The 20,064-nt window shown below is 40.5% G+C and overlaps 1 protein-coding gene across 1 annotated transcript; it reads left to right on the top strand.

The window, feature by feature from the left end:
* Positions 1–884: 884 nt before the first annotated feature.
* Positions 885–18,229, top strand: LOC108528579 (PR domain zinc finger protein 2; the record flags this gene model as incomplete). The annotated part of the gene is made up of 3 exons (XM_017870441.1): positions 885–959; positions 16,320–16,437; positions 18,126–18,229. Coding segments are annotated over exons 1-3 (231 nt in total), but the record flags the coding sequence as incomplete, so codon positions are not given.
* Positions 18,230–20,064: the final 1,835 nt, after the last annotated feature.

Genomic DNA, 20,064 nt, shown 5'->3' with positions numbered 1-20,064 from the left:
TAATGTTACAATGTAAGCAGAGGCTTGTGAGTCAAGGAAGGAAAGATAAGTTATAAACAAGTGCATAAAGAAATAGGAGAATTATGCCTAATGGTGTGTGTATATAAACTTGTGGGAAATGTTTAGAACCTTACAGTGGAAATTCTACTTAAAGTGTCGTGATTTAATATATTATGAATTATATCATATGACTCTTAAGGCATACATTGCAGAAAGGACCATTTTCAGAGATTATTATTTAGAAACAAGCATATCATATGCACTTACAAGAAATAATTTTGTCTTCTTAGTTTACTGTACTATGAATACATTGAACACGGGTTTTTAAAGGGACAATGTAGCTGTTTCCGAACATCTTTTATTAAAACATTTGCATTTTACTGCCAGTTTTTTGTTCTTTTCCTCAGAGAGAACTCCCGGTGGCCAATGTTAGTAAATTCACCTTTCTAATTCAGGAACTTGAAAAACAGAATAATGTAATGGGGTCTAATGGTGTTTACATTCAACACAGTATTGGTAAAAGAAAAAGAAGGACACTTATATTGCATAATGAGGTACTCAATAATGCTTTGTATTTCTATTAACAAAGCTAATTTATTTCTTCTTAGGAATGATGCAGTTCCAAAGTAAAGATTTGATGTCATCCTAATGAGTCTGCTTTCAGTTGTAGAGTACAGTGAAGCCCTAGTAAAGAGTAGTAAGAAATCTATTTTACTGGAGATAATAAATCTGATAAGGAAGCTCTCAGCGTAGATTGAAGTTGATTTGGCATAGAGTTGCTTTATAAATAGCCCTTTGAGCAAACTCTACAGTTCTGTATGTGGTTTTAAATCCCTGTAAATTTGTAGGCAGGTACATATTACAATTGTCTGTTTTTCTTTTTAGGGTTCATGTAATCAAAGAAGTTTCTTTGTTGTGTGTATCTTTACAGAACACAACAGGAATTGAAAATGAATCAGGTGAGTTTAAAAATCAGAATTTATACAAATACATGACCTAGATGTTAGACCAGCTCTTGATTTTTACAAGATAGTAGCACACACGTTCATTTCTCCTGGATTCTCATTGTTGTTTCTTAATACCATTAATTAGTTCATTGCATTCATACTGTGCATTTGTTCGTGCAGTGGATGGAATGTGCGTTGTTTGGGCATGGGTTGTCGTTTCTGTGGTTCCCTGAGTAGAGGACTCATTCTTAGGGATTTTCATTAAGACTTTCTTTTTGAATTCTGCCTTTCCACACTCTAGTGTGAGTTTTTTGTGTGTGTTTTGAAGCTTATTAAGCTTTCATTTTTGGCATTTTTTATTTTGTGATTATCTGTTGGTTGAAAAGAGAGGATTAAAAGTTATTTATAGAGACCGCAAATGTTCAAAGAAGAAACTTTAAGCATTTTGTCCTTGAAAACCTGTTCTCAGAATAAAACAAGAGGGCAGATATTGAAATGTAAGATGTGTTTCTCTTTACAGGAGATGTGGGATTACCTGGTGATTAAATTATTCTGCTATGGATATTTTCATAGCCTCAAGGGTGTTCTGATAAGTAGAACCAGTTATGTGGATCTAATAATATATTCTAGAGTAGGATTCTTATTTTCTGGTTTCAATATCATCTCACTTGTAGTTATAGAAATTCGTGGGTGTCAGAAATGTTCTCTTTTTAAAATCTTCATAAGCACTTATTTTAAAATAAGAAGGACAAAACCAAAATATGAAGTATGTAATTTTTTAAGTCCTTAGCTTAAAACTCTCAGACTTGAAAACATTTTGGATCCCTCATCAACTGAAACTTTGGACACCTTTTTATCATTTACAGGTGATTCTAACTAGAGATCACAAGTTCAATTTAATTAGCTGGGCCAAGTTTAATAAATTCAGTCCTGTGTTGCATTGAGAGATGTGAAATTTTTGGAATGGATTCTTTTGATTTCTTTTCATTACCTTCTTTATCAGAAATGTTTATTTTAATGCAGAGGACATATATCATAAAAAATGAATCTGGCGAACACATGGGGCACATGCTATTATTTTAAAACTTGCAGATTTATTGACATGCTTTTGAAGGCAAATTATTTTGAAATGGTGAGGTGGGGAGGGAAAAGAGAACAAAGTGGATTTCACAGTCATCGTCCATCAAAGTTATGCTCATATATATTTCATAGATTTCATTTATTTTCCTATTTTAAGATTGATTCTTAATATGAACCTGGTCAGTCAAAGGAGCTCAGTTTTCTACGGTCTAGGAACTGTTTTGTTGGAGGAGTCTCGATCCTGTGCTAGAATGGTTGTGAGTTCTTCCAAAGTGGAATCTAAATGTTGATATTGTTCTTGTTGCATTGCTGTTCAGAATCATTTATTTGATGTGTCTACACCTTTAACCTTATGATTAATTATGCCTTAATTCTTGTACAGTATTAGGCTTATAATATTTCTAGTGTATTAGACTTGACACTTCAAACTTTTGCTTTGTATTTCAATTATGTCAAACTTGTGTTTAAAAAAGTCTGCATGCCAGTCAAAAAGTGGTAGCAATAACTACTTCTTTTTTTTTTTTTTTTGGCTCTTTTACAATTTCATTTTGCTTTTGACAAGTTTTAATATCAGATCTGCAGAAGACAGCCTTTGATCCTAAAAGCCAAGTATCAGTGGAAAAGTGTCCTTATGTTTCTAATGGTTAACACATTTCTGATTTGGGTGTCATTTAAATGGTCTGGTAGTAATGAAACTTTTATCTGTAGTATAAAATTGCCCACTTTTCATGAGAAAAGTTTTAGCATCTTTTGTTATATTTTCATTATTAGAAGAATATTAGTTATATGCTGTTTAGACCTTATTGTTATGGCATAAAATCTATCAGTGTTTTTCGACAATCACCCCAGGAATTTTTAAGGATTAAGACTTATTTCAGGATAATTTACAGTTTTCCCTTCTCATAGTTATGGCTCTCATTTTCAGACAGTGAAAATGAGCAGTAAATGCTCGAAAAACTGAGAAATATCTACACAACAAAATTCAGATATAAAAAAGTTTGAACTTGAAGAAGATTGACTTATAAATACTTATACATACAATCCTGATGGTTATTTTAGGGTTAGGTTATTCTCTCTGGGAACGGATCAGCATTGCTTTGATGGATTTTAGTTTTCAGTTCTGTTTCTTATGATGTGTATGGTCTTGAAGACAATAGCATAGAACAATTTGTTTATATATGCCTGACGGCTGAGTTTCAGGGACTGCGGGATCCTCGTCATGGGCATATCATATTGTTTGTTATTGATTCCTTTAGAAGAAGCAATAGAGTCCACAGCCTGCCAGTATTTTCAGCACTGACTATTGAGGCAGCATTCTCAGATCATCGGTATCCTACTTGCTTCAATTGCACACCCATCCTGATACTTAACTTTTGAGATGTTCCACTGTTTTCCTTCTTATTTTCCTGGACTTATCTAGGAATGGCTTTATCTCAGGAATGGGTTCATTATCTCAGTTGTCCCTAACATTCATTCATTCCTTCCCTCTTTCATCAGGCACAGACTGTACCCCAGTATGTTGTGGGTTCTGCAGTGAACTAAGTGGGCAAGGGCTCTGCCAGTAACATACTCCAAGAGGGAGACGGTTAAAAAAGCAGGAAGACAAGCAAGGTAATTTCAGATAGTGAAAAGTGCTGTGAAGACAATTAAACAAGATCTTGTTATAAAGGGTGATGGCTCTAGGTGAAAGGTGGTCTTTGGATGACATGGTCAGAGAAGACTATTCTGTGGAGGTGATTGCTAGTAGAACTGAAACTTAGGTAATAGCCGGGAGCCACATAGACACATGAAGATCTGGAAAAAGAAAATTCCAGGCAGAGTGAACACGTAGTAGTACAAAGGCCCTGGAGTGGAAATGAGCTTGGTAGTTCACAGGACACAGAGCAAGCCATGGTCTGGAGCTTGGCCCCGTCAGGGGCTCTGGGATAAGAGGACGTTGGTGTGAGAGCTAAGGTTCGTAGGGCCTTTAGGGCTACTGGACAGTGGCACAAGCTGATTTCCATTTTTAGGATGTCCTCCCCACTGTGCTAGGGAAACCGGATTGTAAGGGAGCAGGAGTGTGGTGATAATGTGTGTTCACTACTGAGATTAACACCAGGCTTTAGGACAGTTTCTTCAGTCGGACAACTTAGTGAACCTGACAGCTTTTTGAAAGAGGGTACTTTTTTGTATTTCAGAACTAATTTGACTCCTGTTCTTTTTCAAAAGTGGTGTATAAGTGTTTCTTGGTTTGTGTTTTCATCTGTTTATTGTTATAGCAGTCCTGCTCGTTTCTTAACCAAATATAATTTAATGCCATTTCAGTAAACTGAAGCTTGTTTGATTTTTATTTTTCCCATCGTTTGTTCCAGCATAGTAGCTTAGATTCTTGTTTGCAAATCTATACAAAAATGGGTTGTTCATAGAATTTTAGAGATTTTAATACTGTGTGATTCTAAGCTGTGTTTTGCTTGTAACAATTACTTTGATGATTATTAGTCTATTGTAGCAATAATACATATTTTAGTATGAATATATTATGATGTGTCCTTAATATTAAGGAAATTGGGCCTTCTAATGTATTTCCTATCACGTATTGCTGTCACTTTTCTGTTAGTTTTGATCAATCAATTATTTAGAAAACTAGGCTGCTTTAAATTGGCATTAAACTGTATAATAATTGCTGTCCCATGGGGTCCGGGCCGCAGGTGCGCTCAAGGGCCGCTAATCCGCACTTTGGGAGGCCGAGGCGGGGTGGATCCGAGTCAGGAGATCGAGACCCCTCTGGCCTAACACGGTGAAACCCCTCTCTACTAAAAAACAATACAAAAAAAAAAACTAGACCTGGCGCCGCCGGCTTGAGCGGGCGCTGTAGGCCCGCTACTCGGAGGCTGAGGGCGGGCGAGAATGGCAGGAAACCCGGGGAGCGGGAGCTTGCAGTGAGCCCGACGATCGCGGGCCACTGCACTCCGCCTGGGTGACACCAGCCGGTGACTTCCGTCTCAAAAAAAAAAAAAAACATTTAATTGCTGATAATTCTCTGCGGCCAAGCACATAAAAGCTCAGTACTTATAAAATTTAAATGAACACCAATTAAAATTTGCTTATTCCCTACAATAGTTTTAAAAATAAAAACATTAGTGGTGTGTTGGCCATGTGGGGGATGGTGGCATGCAGCTTTATGTAACAGCAGCCAGTTGTCAATGTTACGCTCTAGAGCAGAGTTCCTTGCTGATGACAGTCAACATTATGTCTGAAGATATGGAGAGAAGGGGCTGGGTAGGGAGAGTGGAGGGGTGGATTCTGTGGTTCACGTACCTGGAGCAGACCTTAGGAGGGTGGAGTAAATGGTTCAAAGAAGTGGTGGGGGAGCTCAGGCTCTCGGGTCACCAGAGAAGGACCAGAGTAGCTTTAGCCAGTGAGATGGGGAAACTTTTGGGGGGTTTGAGTAGAGGACTGTAGAGTTGAGTTAAAAAATTCTTTTTTTTTTTTTTTTTTTTTTTTTTTTGAGGCAGAGTCTCACTCTGTCACTGGGGCTGGAGTGCGTGGCCGGATCTCAGGGCTCACTGCCAAGCTCCGCCTCCCGGGTTTACCATTCTCTGCCTCGCCTCCCGGAAGTTAGCTGGGACTTACAGGCGCCCGACACTTCGCCCGGCTAGTTTTTGTATTTTAGTAGAGACGGGGTTTCCCGTGTTTAGCCGGGATTGTTCTCGATCTCCTGACCTCGTGATCCGCCCGTCTCGGCCTCCCAAAGTGCTGGGATTACAGGCTTGAGCCACCACGCCCGGCCAAAAAAATTCTTAATAAATACAAATAATGAAACTATTCTACAGGGCAGAACCAGGACTTGGTTGAAAATAATAATAATAAAAAATATTAACTTACAGTGTTTCCTATATGTCAGGCACTAGCCAAAATGCTTTATAGAAGTTCAGTACGTCATTTACTATTGACCGCAACTGTGTGAGGTGGGCACCATTACTATCCCTATTTGACAGATAAGAAAGTGAACACAATTGAAAATATTTTCTTGGTGCATTAAAGTTTCATTTTAACATGATTTAAAGATGAGAATTTAGGATTTATTGACCGGTTTAGTTATTTGACTTTAAAAATCAACTCTGAGGTATAATCTGCATACAGTAAAAGGTAACTGCTTTAACTGTATAGTACAAGTTTCACACCCGCGTAACTCTTAACCGCTGTCGAGTCATAGGACGTGTCCCTCACCCCCAAAAAGTTCTTTTCTGCTGCTCTGAAGTTAGTCTTTCCCTGCCCAAGGTCACTACTGATCGTCTTTCTGTTCCTACACACTGGTTTTTCCTATTCCGGGGTTTCATGGGAGTGGAATCATACCGCCCTTGCCCTTTGGCGTTTGTCTTGTTTTGGTCTGCATACTGTTTCTGAGATTCAGCCGCACTGTTGCATATATCAGTAGTTCATTTCTTTACAGGAGCTGTTTTATGGGAGACCATCTGACCATCTAGATAGGTCTATCATAATCTTAATTCCAAAGAGTGAAACCCTGGGATAGCTTTCTATCTTTTCATCTTAGTTATATCTCCCCCTTTTTTCTCATTCTAAAATATACAGGATATAAAAGTTGAAACCACTTTCACTGTTTTATCATTGTTAATATAGAAGTATATTTTTTGTAGATAATTATAAATATGAATCTGACTTTTTCACTTTTAAAAAAGACTTCTAAGTAAGGTGGTTCCTATGTTTTGACTTAAACCTCAATTAATAAATGTGTAGTTTTGGAAATTAGCATGCTGAATGAATAATGGTGGCACTTGAAATCTCATTTTGAATCATGTATTCTACTAGGTAAATTAGCAATTTTTAGAAAATCTAGGACCTTGTCTTTCTGAATGGAAATATTATTTCTGAAATTCAGAAAAAAATTAACCTGAATAGCATTTCCTTAAGTCACTGGAACAAGCTTGTGGCAAGAAGCCTTTTCTTTTACATTAGGATAGTAACACTTTGGCAGAGAAGGAAGCTGTGGGACTGGTTTTCTCTGCCTCTCCTTTGATACCCTGTAACTCACTCTCCTTGGTCAGTTCTGGCAATGCCATTCCAGCTGTGTGACCTTGGGCAAGTCCTCGGCTTATTTGTGCTCGCTTTCTTATCTGTTAAATGGGGACAGTAATGGGGACAGTAATGGTGCCCACCCCGTGTGCCATGTGGTTGCAGTCAATAGTAAATGAGTTACTGGACATAAAGCCCTTAGGCTAATGCCTGACATATAGGAAACACCGTAAGTTGTTATTTATTACTGTTATTTTTCAGCCGGTAACCACGTGCTGATTCTGTCCTATAAAATAGTTTGATTACTATTACTGCTTGAATTCAGACCCAAACATCCCTTGTCTGGGCTATTACGAAAGCTCCTGATTGATTTCCTCACCAGCAGTTTTCCTTCCTATGGGACCATTCTCCACAGGCCTTACAGAACATGCAGCTCACCATCTGGGAAATCAGAAAAGCCAGCAGTCGTTGCGAGTTGTTGGGAACGTTTTCGTGGAGGAGCTGGGATTTGCACTGACCTGGAAGGGTGTGGAGGATATTGACCATCAGAAGAATTGAGGGCCAGGTGAAAGCCTAAATTGAGAAAGGCCCAGAGTAGGAAGGGGACCTAGTATGGTGAGGGTAGGAGGGGCCAGAGGGTGTGCCAGGAACCCAGATGCCTGTAGGGGCCAGGGATGACCTGTCAGAGTAAAATGGGGATTTTTCTGTGATTTCTTCCAATAGATTTTTTTTTTTTTTAAATCCATGGGTAGACCAAACAAACCGCATCTGAGATGAAAGGCTGTAGCCCACAGTTTGCTGCTTTGGATGAAGATAGTTTGAGAAGTTGAAACTCAGTATCATCAGTAACAGCCTCAATGGGAGGCAGAGTAGAAAGCTCCTTCTCCTGCTTACTGACTCCCTGTCACCACTCTCACCCATTCCCATTCTGTATTAGAATTGTCTGGACAAGAGGAGGGGATGAGCCCTCAGGTGTCTTATTTTCTTTGCTTCTCTTGAACGTTGACAGTCTCTAAAGCCAGCAGATGAACGACTAGATTTTATTTAGAAAGTTTAAAAAGCGTTCTGAATCAGATGCTTTGTAGATTGCTTATTCAAGAAGATAAAAGGTTCAGAGAAGTTGAATATAGAGTAGACTAGAAGCCAGAAAGCCTCACCCCATCTTGTCACTCTCCTGCCCAAACCCTCTTGTGTCATCCCACTGCTTTCTGAATGCAGTCCAGCTCTTTTTCCTGCCTTGGTTTTGCAGGTTCCAGTGGCAGCTGCCTCTGCTTTTTTCCCGGCTCTACTCTGGTGCAGCTGCATTGGCCTCTTTATTCCTGAACAGCCCAAGGCCCTTCTCTCCTCAGCATGTTTGCCTGGACTCCTCAGTTCTTAATACATGACTCATTTTCATCTCTTAAGTCCAAGTCCCTGTATGACATCTTCTCTGAGAGACCTTCCCCTGCCATCCTAACTAAAGCACTGCACTGTCCCCTCCTCATCTCTCTTACATCACTCTTTAGGTCATTGAGACGTGGAGCACCCCTAGTCTGCCACATTAGCTTGGGGTGCAGGTGGGCAGGACCTGCCCCTTCTTTTGGTTGCTGCATTCCCCAGGTAGCACTGCTCCAGCACACGGACACTTGCTGCCAATATGTGCAGGACGATTGGAGATTCCTGAATAGCTTCAGGTTGGAAGATGTCAGTGGCAATGGGAACTGGAGAAAGAGATCGGATGTGACAGATTTTGAAGGATCAGCAGCAGGGTTTGGCTCTGTTGACCACCTCACGTCCCGGAGTCTTCCCTGGCTTTGGTGATGCTATGCGCTTGGTGCCTCTTTGGCTCTGCGATGACTTCTAGGACTGGGACTCATTTGCTGCGCTTTTTCTTCCGTTTCATTCTTTGATAAGGGCATTCTGAGGGCTTTGTTTTTGGCTAGTCTCTCCTTCTCTGCTTTCCATGGAGGCCTCTCATCCACTTCCATGGACTCCATGGCCAGCTGGGGCCATACTGCTCTTACAGCCATCTCTCTGTGCCCAGACCTCTGGGCAGTTGATTGCCAGGCATTTGTTTGCTTGTTTGCAGTGACCACTGCTCTGAGCTGGGTGCTCTGTGCCAGGTTTTATCGAGGTGAGTGAAGCAGAGCCTGCCTGTCTACACCCCTAAATTTGCCTCTCTGGAGAGGTGATTAACCAAGCCAACCAGGAAGGGCTTTCACAATACACAGAGCACACTGTTGCAAGTTGTGGAGAGTGTTGTATCTGAGCCATAGGGGAAATCCTGCTAGCTTAGGATAGTGGGGACTGGCTTCTAGGAGGCCAAAGTGTACTCTGGGTAGAGCCCAGGCCTGGAATACAAATGCAAATTGGCCCCTTTTGGTAACCTCACCTTGCTGGGGTCTCAGCTTCACCACCCTGGGGTTTAAAGCATCGGGAACTTTCTTCTGCTTTTTCCTCCATTCCCTGCAAGAGCCCAAATGGGCATTGACAGTAAGTTGTTGTGTTTAATACTCTGAAGATATTGCAACTTATCTCAGTTTATTCTGGTGTATTTTGCTTTTTCTTCTTTAGAGATTAGCAGTGAAACCCTTCAAATGAAAAAGACTCTTGTGCCTGTTTGGAGAGAGCAAATGTCACAGCCATGTCTTGTTCCCAACTTTGCATACTTGACACTGCTCACTCTCTTTTCAAATGTGCATTGATGTAGAAAGTTATAGAAATTCCTTCTCATGGCTTTTTAAATTATTATTATTTTTATTTTTTAGATAGTCTCGCTCTGTTGCCCAGGTTGAAGTGCAGTGGCGCGATCTCGGCTCACTGCAACCTCCGCCTCCTGGGTTCAAGCGATTCTCCTGCCTCAGCCTCCCGAGTAGCTGAGACTACAGGCACGCTCCACCATGCTCAGCTAATTTTTGTATTTTTAGTAGAGACGGGGTTTCACCATGTTAGCCAGGATGATCTCAATCTCCTGACCTCGTGATCCACCCGCCTCTACCTCCCAAAGTTCATGGCTTATTTTTGAGGGAAAATACATAAAACAAAGTATGGAAGAAAAAGATATTGCAGGGCATAGAGGGAGAAAAGGAAGGAGGAGGAAGAGGGGAGAAAGCTTATAGTTGTAACGCTTGTAGTTTTAATGTTAACAGTTGTACTCAGGAAGTGGGGGAGGTGCCCAGGAAGGGGAGAACGTAGGACGTGAATGTTTGGATTAAGCCCCCGCTGCCTCCCTCCACTGTTGTAGGTTTGGTCTCTAGGAATCGGTCCTATCTTCTGCTTCTTAGCCCTGAGAGGGGAGGTACGATGGAAGACTGGAGGCGGTCTTAGTGCAGCAGCAGCTCGAGCTTTTTGGTGATGTTTGTTGTATCTATGGATGTTTACCATATTGGCAATTATAATAAATTATTTTGAAATAGTTATAGATCCACATGAAGTTGTAAGAATAGTGTAGAGAGTCCTGTGTACTCTTATTTATTTATTTTTGAGAAAGAGTCTTGCTTTGTCCCCCAGGCCGGAGTGCAGTGGCATAACCTCTGCTCACTGCAACTTCCGCCTCCTGGGTTCAAGTGATTCTCCTGCCTCAGCCTCTGAATAGCTAGGATTACAGGCGTGTGCCACCAAGCTTGGCTAGTTTTTCTTTTTTTAGTAGAGATAGGGTTTCACCATGTTGGCCAGGCTGGTCTCGAACTCCTGACCTCAAGTGATCTGCCCACCTCGGCCTCCCAAAGTGCTGGGATTACAGGCATGAGCCACCGGCCCAAGTCCTGTGTACTCTTTACCCAGCCGTTTCTAGCAGTAACATCTTACAAAGTTTTAGGACAATATGAAAGCTAGGAAACTGATTTGGTATAATAATGCTAGTTAGACTACAGGCCTTATTGATAAATCAGAAAAAGTTAAAACATAAGATTAAGCAATCACACATTTCATGAACCACCAGAATGATGACATTTTCACATACGATAGCCTCCAGAAAACTCCACTGTACACACCTGAGAGTGAAAAAGGCAGACAACGTTTTAGTGTTGTTATAGCAATAGCTCTGACCTTGTGGGCCCCAGAAAGGGAATTCTCAGGTGTCCACGGACTGTGAGGTATGAGACACCACTGGGTTGGTGGTTAGAATGTAGACTCTGGAATCTGTCTGGATCTTATCTTGGCTCCACTACTTTAAAACTATGTAGCTTGGGAAAGTTACTCAGCAGGGCTGCTCTGTGGCATGGTATTTGAGAATCCAGACCCTGAAGCCAGATTGTCTGGATTGAAATTACCTAGCTCTGCCACCTGCTGGCTCTGACTATGGGCAAGGTTTAGTTTCATCTGTAACATGGGGATCATAATAGTGCCTATAGCAATTGGTAGTGTGCAGATTAAGTGAGGTGATAAGTGCTTGGAATTGTGTCTGACATATCTCGAACGCTCCATCTGTGTTAGTTGTGATTGTTATTGTTGTGAGGATTAAATGAGGTAATGCATGTAAAGTGCTTAGCACAGATCTTGGCCCGGAGGATGGAATAAATGTTGTACTCCCTAAGCTCCTCACCCCGTCCAGCATGGGAAGGTCATCCTGGGTCAGAGGAAATGTATCAGGAAAGCAGTAGAAAGGCCCTTCAGAGGCTCCCTAGCAAGGTCAAACCTCATGAATCAAAATCTCTCTAAGGTGTCTTGTCTCAGGGAGCAGGAACAGAGAAGTTCTTCCTCTAGCCAGTGGGCTTCATGAGGAGGGGGTCCTTGATCCTTACCACCTAGCATGGTGCTAGCTCTGAGCAGACACTCAGGGAGTATGTGAGTGTCTGACGAATGGGCTGAATGAAGGAGGGAGGCTTTGGCGATTAATTGGGGGAAGAGAAGCGAGTAGTGACTTTGAGTTTGAGGTAGGAAGTTGGAAACATTGGATTAATGAGATCAATTATTAGTTAATAACTAAATGACATTAAATTGACTTAAATTTAACATGTTAAATTTAATACATATTGTTCCAGATCTGTTCACTGATACATGTTTAAAGACTGTACTTCATTAAGCAGTCAAATAATGAGTCCTCATTGAGGTCAACTAACAGGGAAGCAGAGAAGTCCTTTAGCTTCTTTCATATCACAGTGATCAGTGTTAAAAACCTGTAAGACAGGAACATACTTCTATTCAGGGGCAGCAAGGATGGGGCGTGCTGGGAGATGCCAGCAGCTGGGGTGCCTTGCAGAGCTTGCGATCTGCTCTCTGCTCTCTGCTTGATGACTTCTACTCTGCTTACTCTGGGTAGACGAGCAAATGGCGATGAGTGTTTCTCAGAGGCCTTACCCCTGCCTGCCCCTCCTGCCTCAGTTCTAGCTGCTTCTCCCACCTTCTCTGCTCTGGACACATGGGTCTTTTTGCCTGGATACTGCTTTTCCTCTTAATTTGAGATTTGGTCCTGGCTGTTTTCTTTTCCTGGCATGTTTCCCTGATATTGTCACAGATTTCCTTTCTACTTCTGGAGAGGCCTCACCTTTCTGTCTGAAAAGGCATCCCCATCCCTATTCCATGACTCCATGACTGTGTTTCCTTTTTTTTTTTTTGAGACAGTCTCGCACCGTCAGCCAGGCTAGAGTGCAGTGGCACGATCTCGGCTCACTGCAACCTTTGCCTCCTGGGCTCAAGCAGTTCTCTTGCCTCAGCCTTCTGAGTAGCTGGGATTACAGGCGCCCACCACCACGCCTAGCTAAATTTTGTATTTTTAGTAGAGATGGGGTTTCACCATGTTGGCCAGGCTGGTCTCGAACTCCTGACCTCAGGTAATCTGCCTGCCTTGGCCTTCCAAAGTGCTGGAATCACAGGCGTGAGCCACTGCACCTGACGTTCCCCTCTTTTTTTCATTCGCCATTGATCAGAAGGCATGTGTCCCCTTTTTTGTGCTTGAGTTTTCTACAGGGCATCAGCCATTGTATGTATGTGTTTAATTTTGTCTCTATTTCTCACCAGAGTAATGCCTTTTTGAGGCAAGTGTGCTGCCTAGAACATTGCCTGGCCCATAGTAGGGATTCAGAAATATATAAATAAATAAATAGAGTAGATGGTGCAATTTATTTTAGACAAAATCAATCTGGGAAATAGTGCCAGGATCAAATTGTGATTCTTTAGTGTAAGAATCAAGATGAACTGTTTAGATATGATATTACCTCTAATCCTATCAGGATATATACCAAGAAGAGATCCCAGTTTATGCGTATGTGGGGGAGAGAACTTTTTGAAAACGTTCCTTTGTTCCTAAGGTTTACTTGTACATTGATTGCTTGGAATTAATGGCATACCACATTTTCTAAAAAAGGCTTCTTATGTTGATCCAGAAGAATACCTACCTCACATTCAAGAAATTCAGGCACATGTGGAGAAGATACTTCCTGATAAATGACCCTGCTCTTTTATTTATTTCTATCCCTTCTTTTTAGAAAAAGCTTTAAGTTAGCTTACAAAGAGCCATGTACTCATTCAAGTATTTAAGTGACAACAAACATTTGAAATCTACTGCTAAGCTGGGGGAACACAACATTGAATAAGATAGACACCATCTGTCTTCACTGCAGTCTCACAGAGGAGGCACACAGTAAACACAGAACTATACAAATAAGCATTTAAAACTGTGGTAAGAGCTATGAAGGAGAACCAAGGAAGAAAAGAGGGTGGTTCTATTTAGGAAGTCCAGCCCATGAGTCTACTTTCTACTGCTCAAATCATTGATTTTCTAGAAATGTTCTAGACAGTTTGCAGCCATAGCCACGGCCATGGAGAGCCCAGTGGGGGTGTGGGCAGAAGGGAGGGAGGGCCCTGGGGCTGCCCAGTGTCTGGGTTGTCCTGCTGTGAACTGAGGTGCTCCTCTTGTAGTTCGGTCCTTTTGTAATGTGAAGGATACGGCAATAACAGAAAAAGCTTTCCTCTACTGGGTGTATGAGTCCAAAAGGAAAACCAATGTGTCCACTGGGACAAGATGTGTAATAAAAGAGTAATTTAAAAGAAAAAAAAAAAGACAAAAAATAATGGGTTGATTTGAAACAGATAAACAAATGCATAGGATTTTTTGGTATTTCTTTTTCCCAAGGCATCTCTGCTGAGGTCCTTTATGTTCTCGGGTGCTTCAGAAATTTTAATACACGTGATCTCCAACTTGTACTCAAGTTACACATTTCCTGTGGGAATGACCATTCCTGCCTTAAGTACCATCTCCTGCTGACATTTCCATGGAAATCTGGAAGTTTTAGGGCAGAGGTTCTTAGATGATATTCCAGCAGAATCTTAAGTGAAAACTCCATGGTGGTTAGGACTGACTATGGGCACTCAGATCGGACAGATACGGGTTCAGATCCAGGCTTTGAGCCATTTAAGCAACGTCCGTAAGCTATAATTCCCTGCTCTGTGTGGAGAGGGGGAGACACTGATAATACCTGTCTCTTGGGCTATTTGGAGTAAATTCTCCCCAGCACATAAGACAGCACAGTGCCTTGAGCAGGGAAGTTCTCAGTAAATATGAAGTTGTCATTAGAATTACTGTGAAAGTGCCTGGAAGTATCCGTTTAGGTTAGCAGACACGGTGACTTTTGAAATCGGCTGTGCTTCTGGGGAGAATAAATGGTGCTGCGTGTTTGCCTAGGGTCCCAACTGAGACAGAAGAAGAAGACCCCCTTTTACTTTACTAAATGGCCAGTGCTGATAGGACATCACTCTGGCTCATATTTGTTAATGTCACTTACTTTATCAGTGTTAGGAAATAATCATTATGTAGCTTAGGATGCCAATGGCAACTACCAATGTAATACCTTTTCCCTCTTTGGAAATAAATTGCTCACATTTCCAAAAATCCATCTTATAGATTAAGAATTTAAAAATGGGGACACTATATTTAAAAGTGAAAAATGTCTGTAGTTAATGTATTCACACTTTAGCTAATTAGAAGTACCAGTAAGACCATTTTCTGGGGCTAATTGGCTATCTTATGTTTCGAAAATGTTTCGGGGATATTGTTGGGACAAAGGTGTAAATCAAGCAGGAACAAAGCATTTGTGTGTCTGAAATGTAGGCTCATTTGGCTCGGCTCTGCACGAGAGACGAACCTGTCTCTAGATGCCCTCTCTTGGGCTCTGCAGCTTGAAGCAGGCCAGAGAGTAGTTGACCATGTTTGTGACTGTGAGATTTATTTCTCTTGAAGTAGACTGTTGATAATTAATAAACCAAAAATTAAAATGCTGAGAGTATACCAGTTTGGATGAAATTCTTTTCTTTGTACATATATTATTGAAGACGACAAGGGCTTCATTGTTGTGGGAAAAATTGATCTTTTTTGTTTGGGGGTTTACTTTTGCCTATGTTGGTTCCTTTAAAAGTCCTGGAGAAATGTTTCCGTGTGCAGTGAAATGAAACACACACAGACTACGAAGCCTATCATTCTTAGCAGTGCCGTGATACGCACATCAGTTAGACTGGATAAGCACATCAGCTCCGTAGGATATGTGATGTACCGGTTACTAGACCCTTGGTGTTCCTTTGATTTGAAAGTTATCAAAAAATAACAGTCATATTCTACCAGTTGGCTTAAATCTCTCCCTTCCTTACATACATACCCAATAGTAATCTTTTCTTAAGATTATGAATTCCAGCCTAAACTTTGAAAAGTAATTTTAAAAAATTCTCTGTTTCTTAGCAACTCGGCAATATCCTGGTGATTTTGCTGTTTAGTGACTTGGTGAACAGTGGTAAATTACTGTTTCCTGGAAAGGTGGCACTTGCAGTGAGGGACCACAATAAGTTGTCGTGTTTTGGAGTGGAATATTCAGGCCCCATCCAGTTCGGGGTTGTTGCTGGAGGGCAACATGGATGGGGCAGGGTTGAAGGGCCCCAGTAGCCTTCGTGGTGTGTGCTGAAAGCATTCATTGAAGTGGGCAGTGTTGGTTTTTATTTTTTAAATGTGCTAAGGTACTGATGGTAGCCTTTGATTTAGAAGTAAGCTTATGCTATATTTTGCTGCCAGATTCTATTTGAGTTTAAAGCAGTATGGTGCCAGAGATTATCATGTTTTGGAAATGGCCACAGGTGGCTGGAACAAAATAGAGTAACACAGACATGCTTGAAGTCTGCAGTGGTTTCCTCTGGACAGTTACAAACAGGCATCAAAGCAGCTCCTCAAATGCTTGACATCATCGTTTTGGTCTGGCTTGCCAGCTTCAGGTTTCGATTACGTTTTTGCATATTTGCTTATTGAACCAGAAAAAAAAAAAACCTCACGATTTGGGTTTTCTTTCTTTTGCTCTGATCCTTCTATTTCTTGACTTACAGAACACTACTGAGCCTGCGGTGGCCACTGAGACCCTGGCTGAGGTACCCGAACATGTGCTGCGAGGACTTCCGGAGGAAGTGAGGCTTTTCCCTTCTGCTGTTGACAAGACCCGGATTGGTGAGTGCTCCTCCTGTCCCGGAGCAAGTCAGGCAGTAAAGAGCAGGTGGCAGTGCGGCTTCCTGCAGGGGCATGTCAGGTAGGGAGCACACCATAAAAGCAGCGGATTTACCCTTGACTTAGAAGATTTTATGGTGTTGATGCATTTTCCAGTTAAGAATCCAGATTGGACATGGGTTGTAAAAATAAAACTAGGAAAACACACACACACACAGACACACACACACACACACACACACACGTCCCATCCTTCTTTACTTGCCCAAGTGTCCTCCTCCTATGACTCTCCTTGCTGAACCTCGCCCCACAGAATGTGTTGTTCCCTTCTCTCTGATTTCACCATGATGAGCGTGATTGTGCCATTATATTCACTTCATTGTTTTGTAATTATTTTTACACTTGGCCCTGTTGTTTCTTGTGAGTGCCTTTATTTCTTATGTATCTTTGTGCCTCCAGTACCAGACACTTTGTGGACCCTCAGTAGATACTTGAATGAATGACATGCTGTGAGTGTATCTAAATTCTTCTGGCTGGGATTTCTCCTTGAACACAAACCAAGCTTGTGTGTGTTTGCTCTTTTTGTGGCCTAATCTTTAGACAGAAGGCTAAGGAAGTGAATTGTAAAACTAGTCAAAATACAGTCTTGGAATACATCATATTTATATCTCTGTTTCTTTTTTTTAGATGTACTTCCGATACTCCAATTTATATGTACACGTGTGTGAAAAAATCTTAACACATGCTTTTAAAAATTCTCATTGGAAACTTATTCATTGAGCAGTTTGAATATATTGTTCAAATGAAAGTGGTTGATTTTATAGCTTAACTAATTGATTGTTAGTGTTGTCAAATGCAGTTCATAGCAGATTTACAGAAAAGTGGGATTTGTACATCCTAGCAGGATAGGACTGGCCCAGCCTTTACCCCCCATTCCGTACATGAGGAAACTGAAGCCAAAAGGTGAGGGAACCGATCTGAGGTGCTGCTGTGTGCCAGTTTGTTGACTGCTGGGCCAGACTCCTGCCATTTCACTGCCTGCTTGCTCATTAAATCTCTTTCTGTTATGGTCAGTGCATAGTAAATAGAAATAACCCTAAGAATACTGTGGATGAACAGCTATTTTGGCTGTCAGAAACTGAAAAATGAGCCGTTCCAGTAGCTAAGTTTTCAGGAAGCTTAGTTAGGCAGGAAAGCGTTTTCCACTTTAAGCAAATGAACTTCAAAAATATTTATTCATAAAACTATATTTCTAACCCTTTAAAAGAACAAGTCATGTTCATTAGGGACAATTTGAACTTTATAGACAAGCAGACAGAGGAGTTTAAAAATCAGTTGTAGTTTCACTCCATTCCAATATTTTTTCTCGTCAGTTGTTGTGACTGTTATTCAAGTATTTGTGATCCTACTGTATGGATAGTGTTACATGTAAAACATTTAAAAATATATACAACTTTTTTTCTAATTATAAAACAATATAGGTTCTTTGTAGAACGGAATAGTATAAAGAAGAAAAATAAAAATCCCCATTGAGGACTTGACTTAATTTAACTTGATCTCAGGCTATTTAACATTAGCTTGATTTAGGCAGTCTAGCCTTTTACCTATTTTGTGAAACTTAATCGATTTTAATGGTTTGAATCTTTAAAATAACCATGATACATTATAAAAATACTGATTTTATTTTCTAGGTGTCTGGGCCACTAAACCAATTTTAAAAGGCAAAAAATTTGGGCCATTTGTTGGTGATAAGAAAAAAAGATCTCAGGTTAAGAATAATGTATACATGTGGGAGGTAAGAAGTAATTCTGATTCTTTGTTTTTCAGAGTTTTATGAAATAATTATTCTGTTCTCTCAGAATTTGACATTTTGAAATTAAAACAATCATTTTAATGTGTTCTTTAAAATCAAGAATATTTTTATTAAAGAGAAAATGTGTTTCCCTGGATACAGACTGCTATTTATATATGCTTTTGTATTTTGAAACTGCTTGGCTGTCCTCAACAATAAATGTCAAATCCATGTTTTATATTGCGGTGTCCAGGGTGTTTTGCTTTGCAACTAAGACTTTGACTTCCTGTTCGATGGTTTGTCACTTCACAGGCTTCCAGATAAACCCCATAAAAGACACTATGGTGGCTGCAAAGAAAGCACTGTTAGGTTCTTCTCTATATTTTAGAAAGTAATTTCAGTGTTGCTAGGATATTCAGAGTTGGATATATTTAGCATATGGCACATATATAGCGCTTGTAATTTTTCAGGAGTTTTTCATCTATTAATTTCATGTTTTCCGAGCAATCCTGGAAGACAGCAGGGCATCTGCACGCTCCTTTGAGAGGGGAAGCAGTCAGGAGACAGAGCTGAGCTCTCCTTCTCTGTGGGGCTCCACTCGAGAGGCCTGTAGATGCAGAACTAGAATGAATCTCTCCCTGCCTCACTGGGAGGCAGTTAAGGTTTTCATTGCATTGCCTGAGTGCAAATCCTACCTCTAGCTTCGTGACTTGGAGCAGGGTATATAACCTCTGGGCTAGAAAACCCTCAATTTAAAAAATAGAGATAAAAGATATCTCCTAGGATAGTTGTGAAGATAAAATTGGTCATTGTTGCTTTTGTTGTTCCCTGGGGTATTGCATAGGAATTCAGCATTTGTGATGAATTCAGTTCAAGTCAGTGCCCCCTGGAAGCCCCCTGAATTCTTAAAGGAGCTCCCTGGTGTGACTCGTTTTCAAAACAAGTTAAGTTTTTGGCTGGTGAGGAAAAGCATTCCTGTTAGATTGTCTGAAGTTGAATCACATCTGTTTTTTACACATTAACATATAAAAGCCTAAAAATAAAATATGGCTAGGAAATGTGTGGACACTTTTCATCAAGAAGTTCTGTGGCATTTGTATGGTTGAGGTGCGCTGCTGTTTTTCTTCATGCTCTAAGCTGTTTCCCAACTCAAAAAATCCGACAGTTTCTCCCAATAATTTTGAGTTCTTTGTTTCTTATGCATTTGTTATAATGTATCTTCTGACTCTTAAAGGGGGGTGTCTTAGGAAATGAGGATTTACCACAAGAGTCATTGCATTCTGTTATTTCACCACTTTTGAGGTGTTTGTAGAAAAGCTGCCCGGTCAAAAAATGTTAAGATAATGCCTGCGTGATTACAAATCTCTTGAACACAAAATTATTCTCCCAAATAAACTGCATTTTTAATTTTAGATGTTTCCCAAGGGAAAGTAACAAATTTGCTCACCAGGTTGAGCACTACGTTTAGTGAGAATAATGTCAAGGAACCAGAAACTGCTTACTCTAGTGCTGTGTTTATAACGCTCATCTTGAACAAGTGCCATCAATATTAAACTTCAGTTAGTAGTACCTATTTTATCCCATGTAACAACTCGATGTTGTTGGGCATATCGTATCATTTATTAATAGTCCTTTTTGTAAATTAAGCTTCATTTGCATTGAGATTCATACATAGTATGACTTGATAGTTGTTGAGAATTTGGAACCATGACTTATTAGAATTTCTTCTATAAACCTGTTAACATCCCATTGTTAATGTAAGATACTTCTTATATACTGTACTACTAGAGTTTGCAAATCCTTGATAAGAATCCTAGTTCTTATCAAGGGTGGCTTTT

Source organism: Rhinopithecus bieti, unplaced genomic scaffold (genome assembly GCF_001698545.2).
Source record: "Rhinopithecus bieti isolate Rb0 unplaced genomic scaffold, ASM169854v2 scaffold_5710, whole genome shotgun sequence".
Classification (NCBI taxonomy): Eukaryota; Metazoa; Chordata; class Mammalia; order Primates; family Cercopithecidae; genus Rhinopithecus; species Rhinopithecus bieti.
Note: the sequence above shows the minus strand (reverse complement) of the source record. Positions and strands in the feature narration are given on the sequence as shown.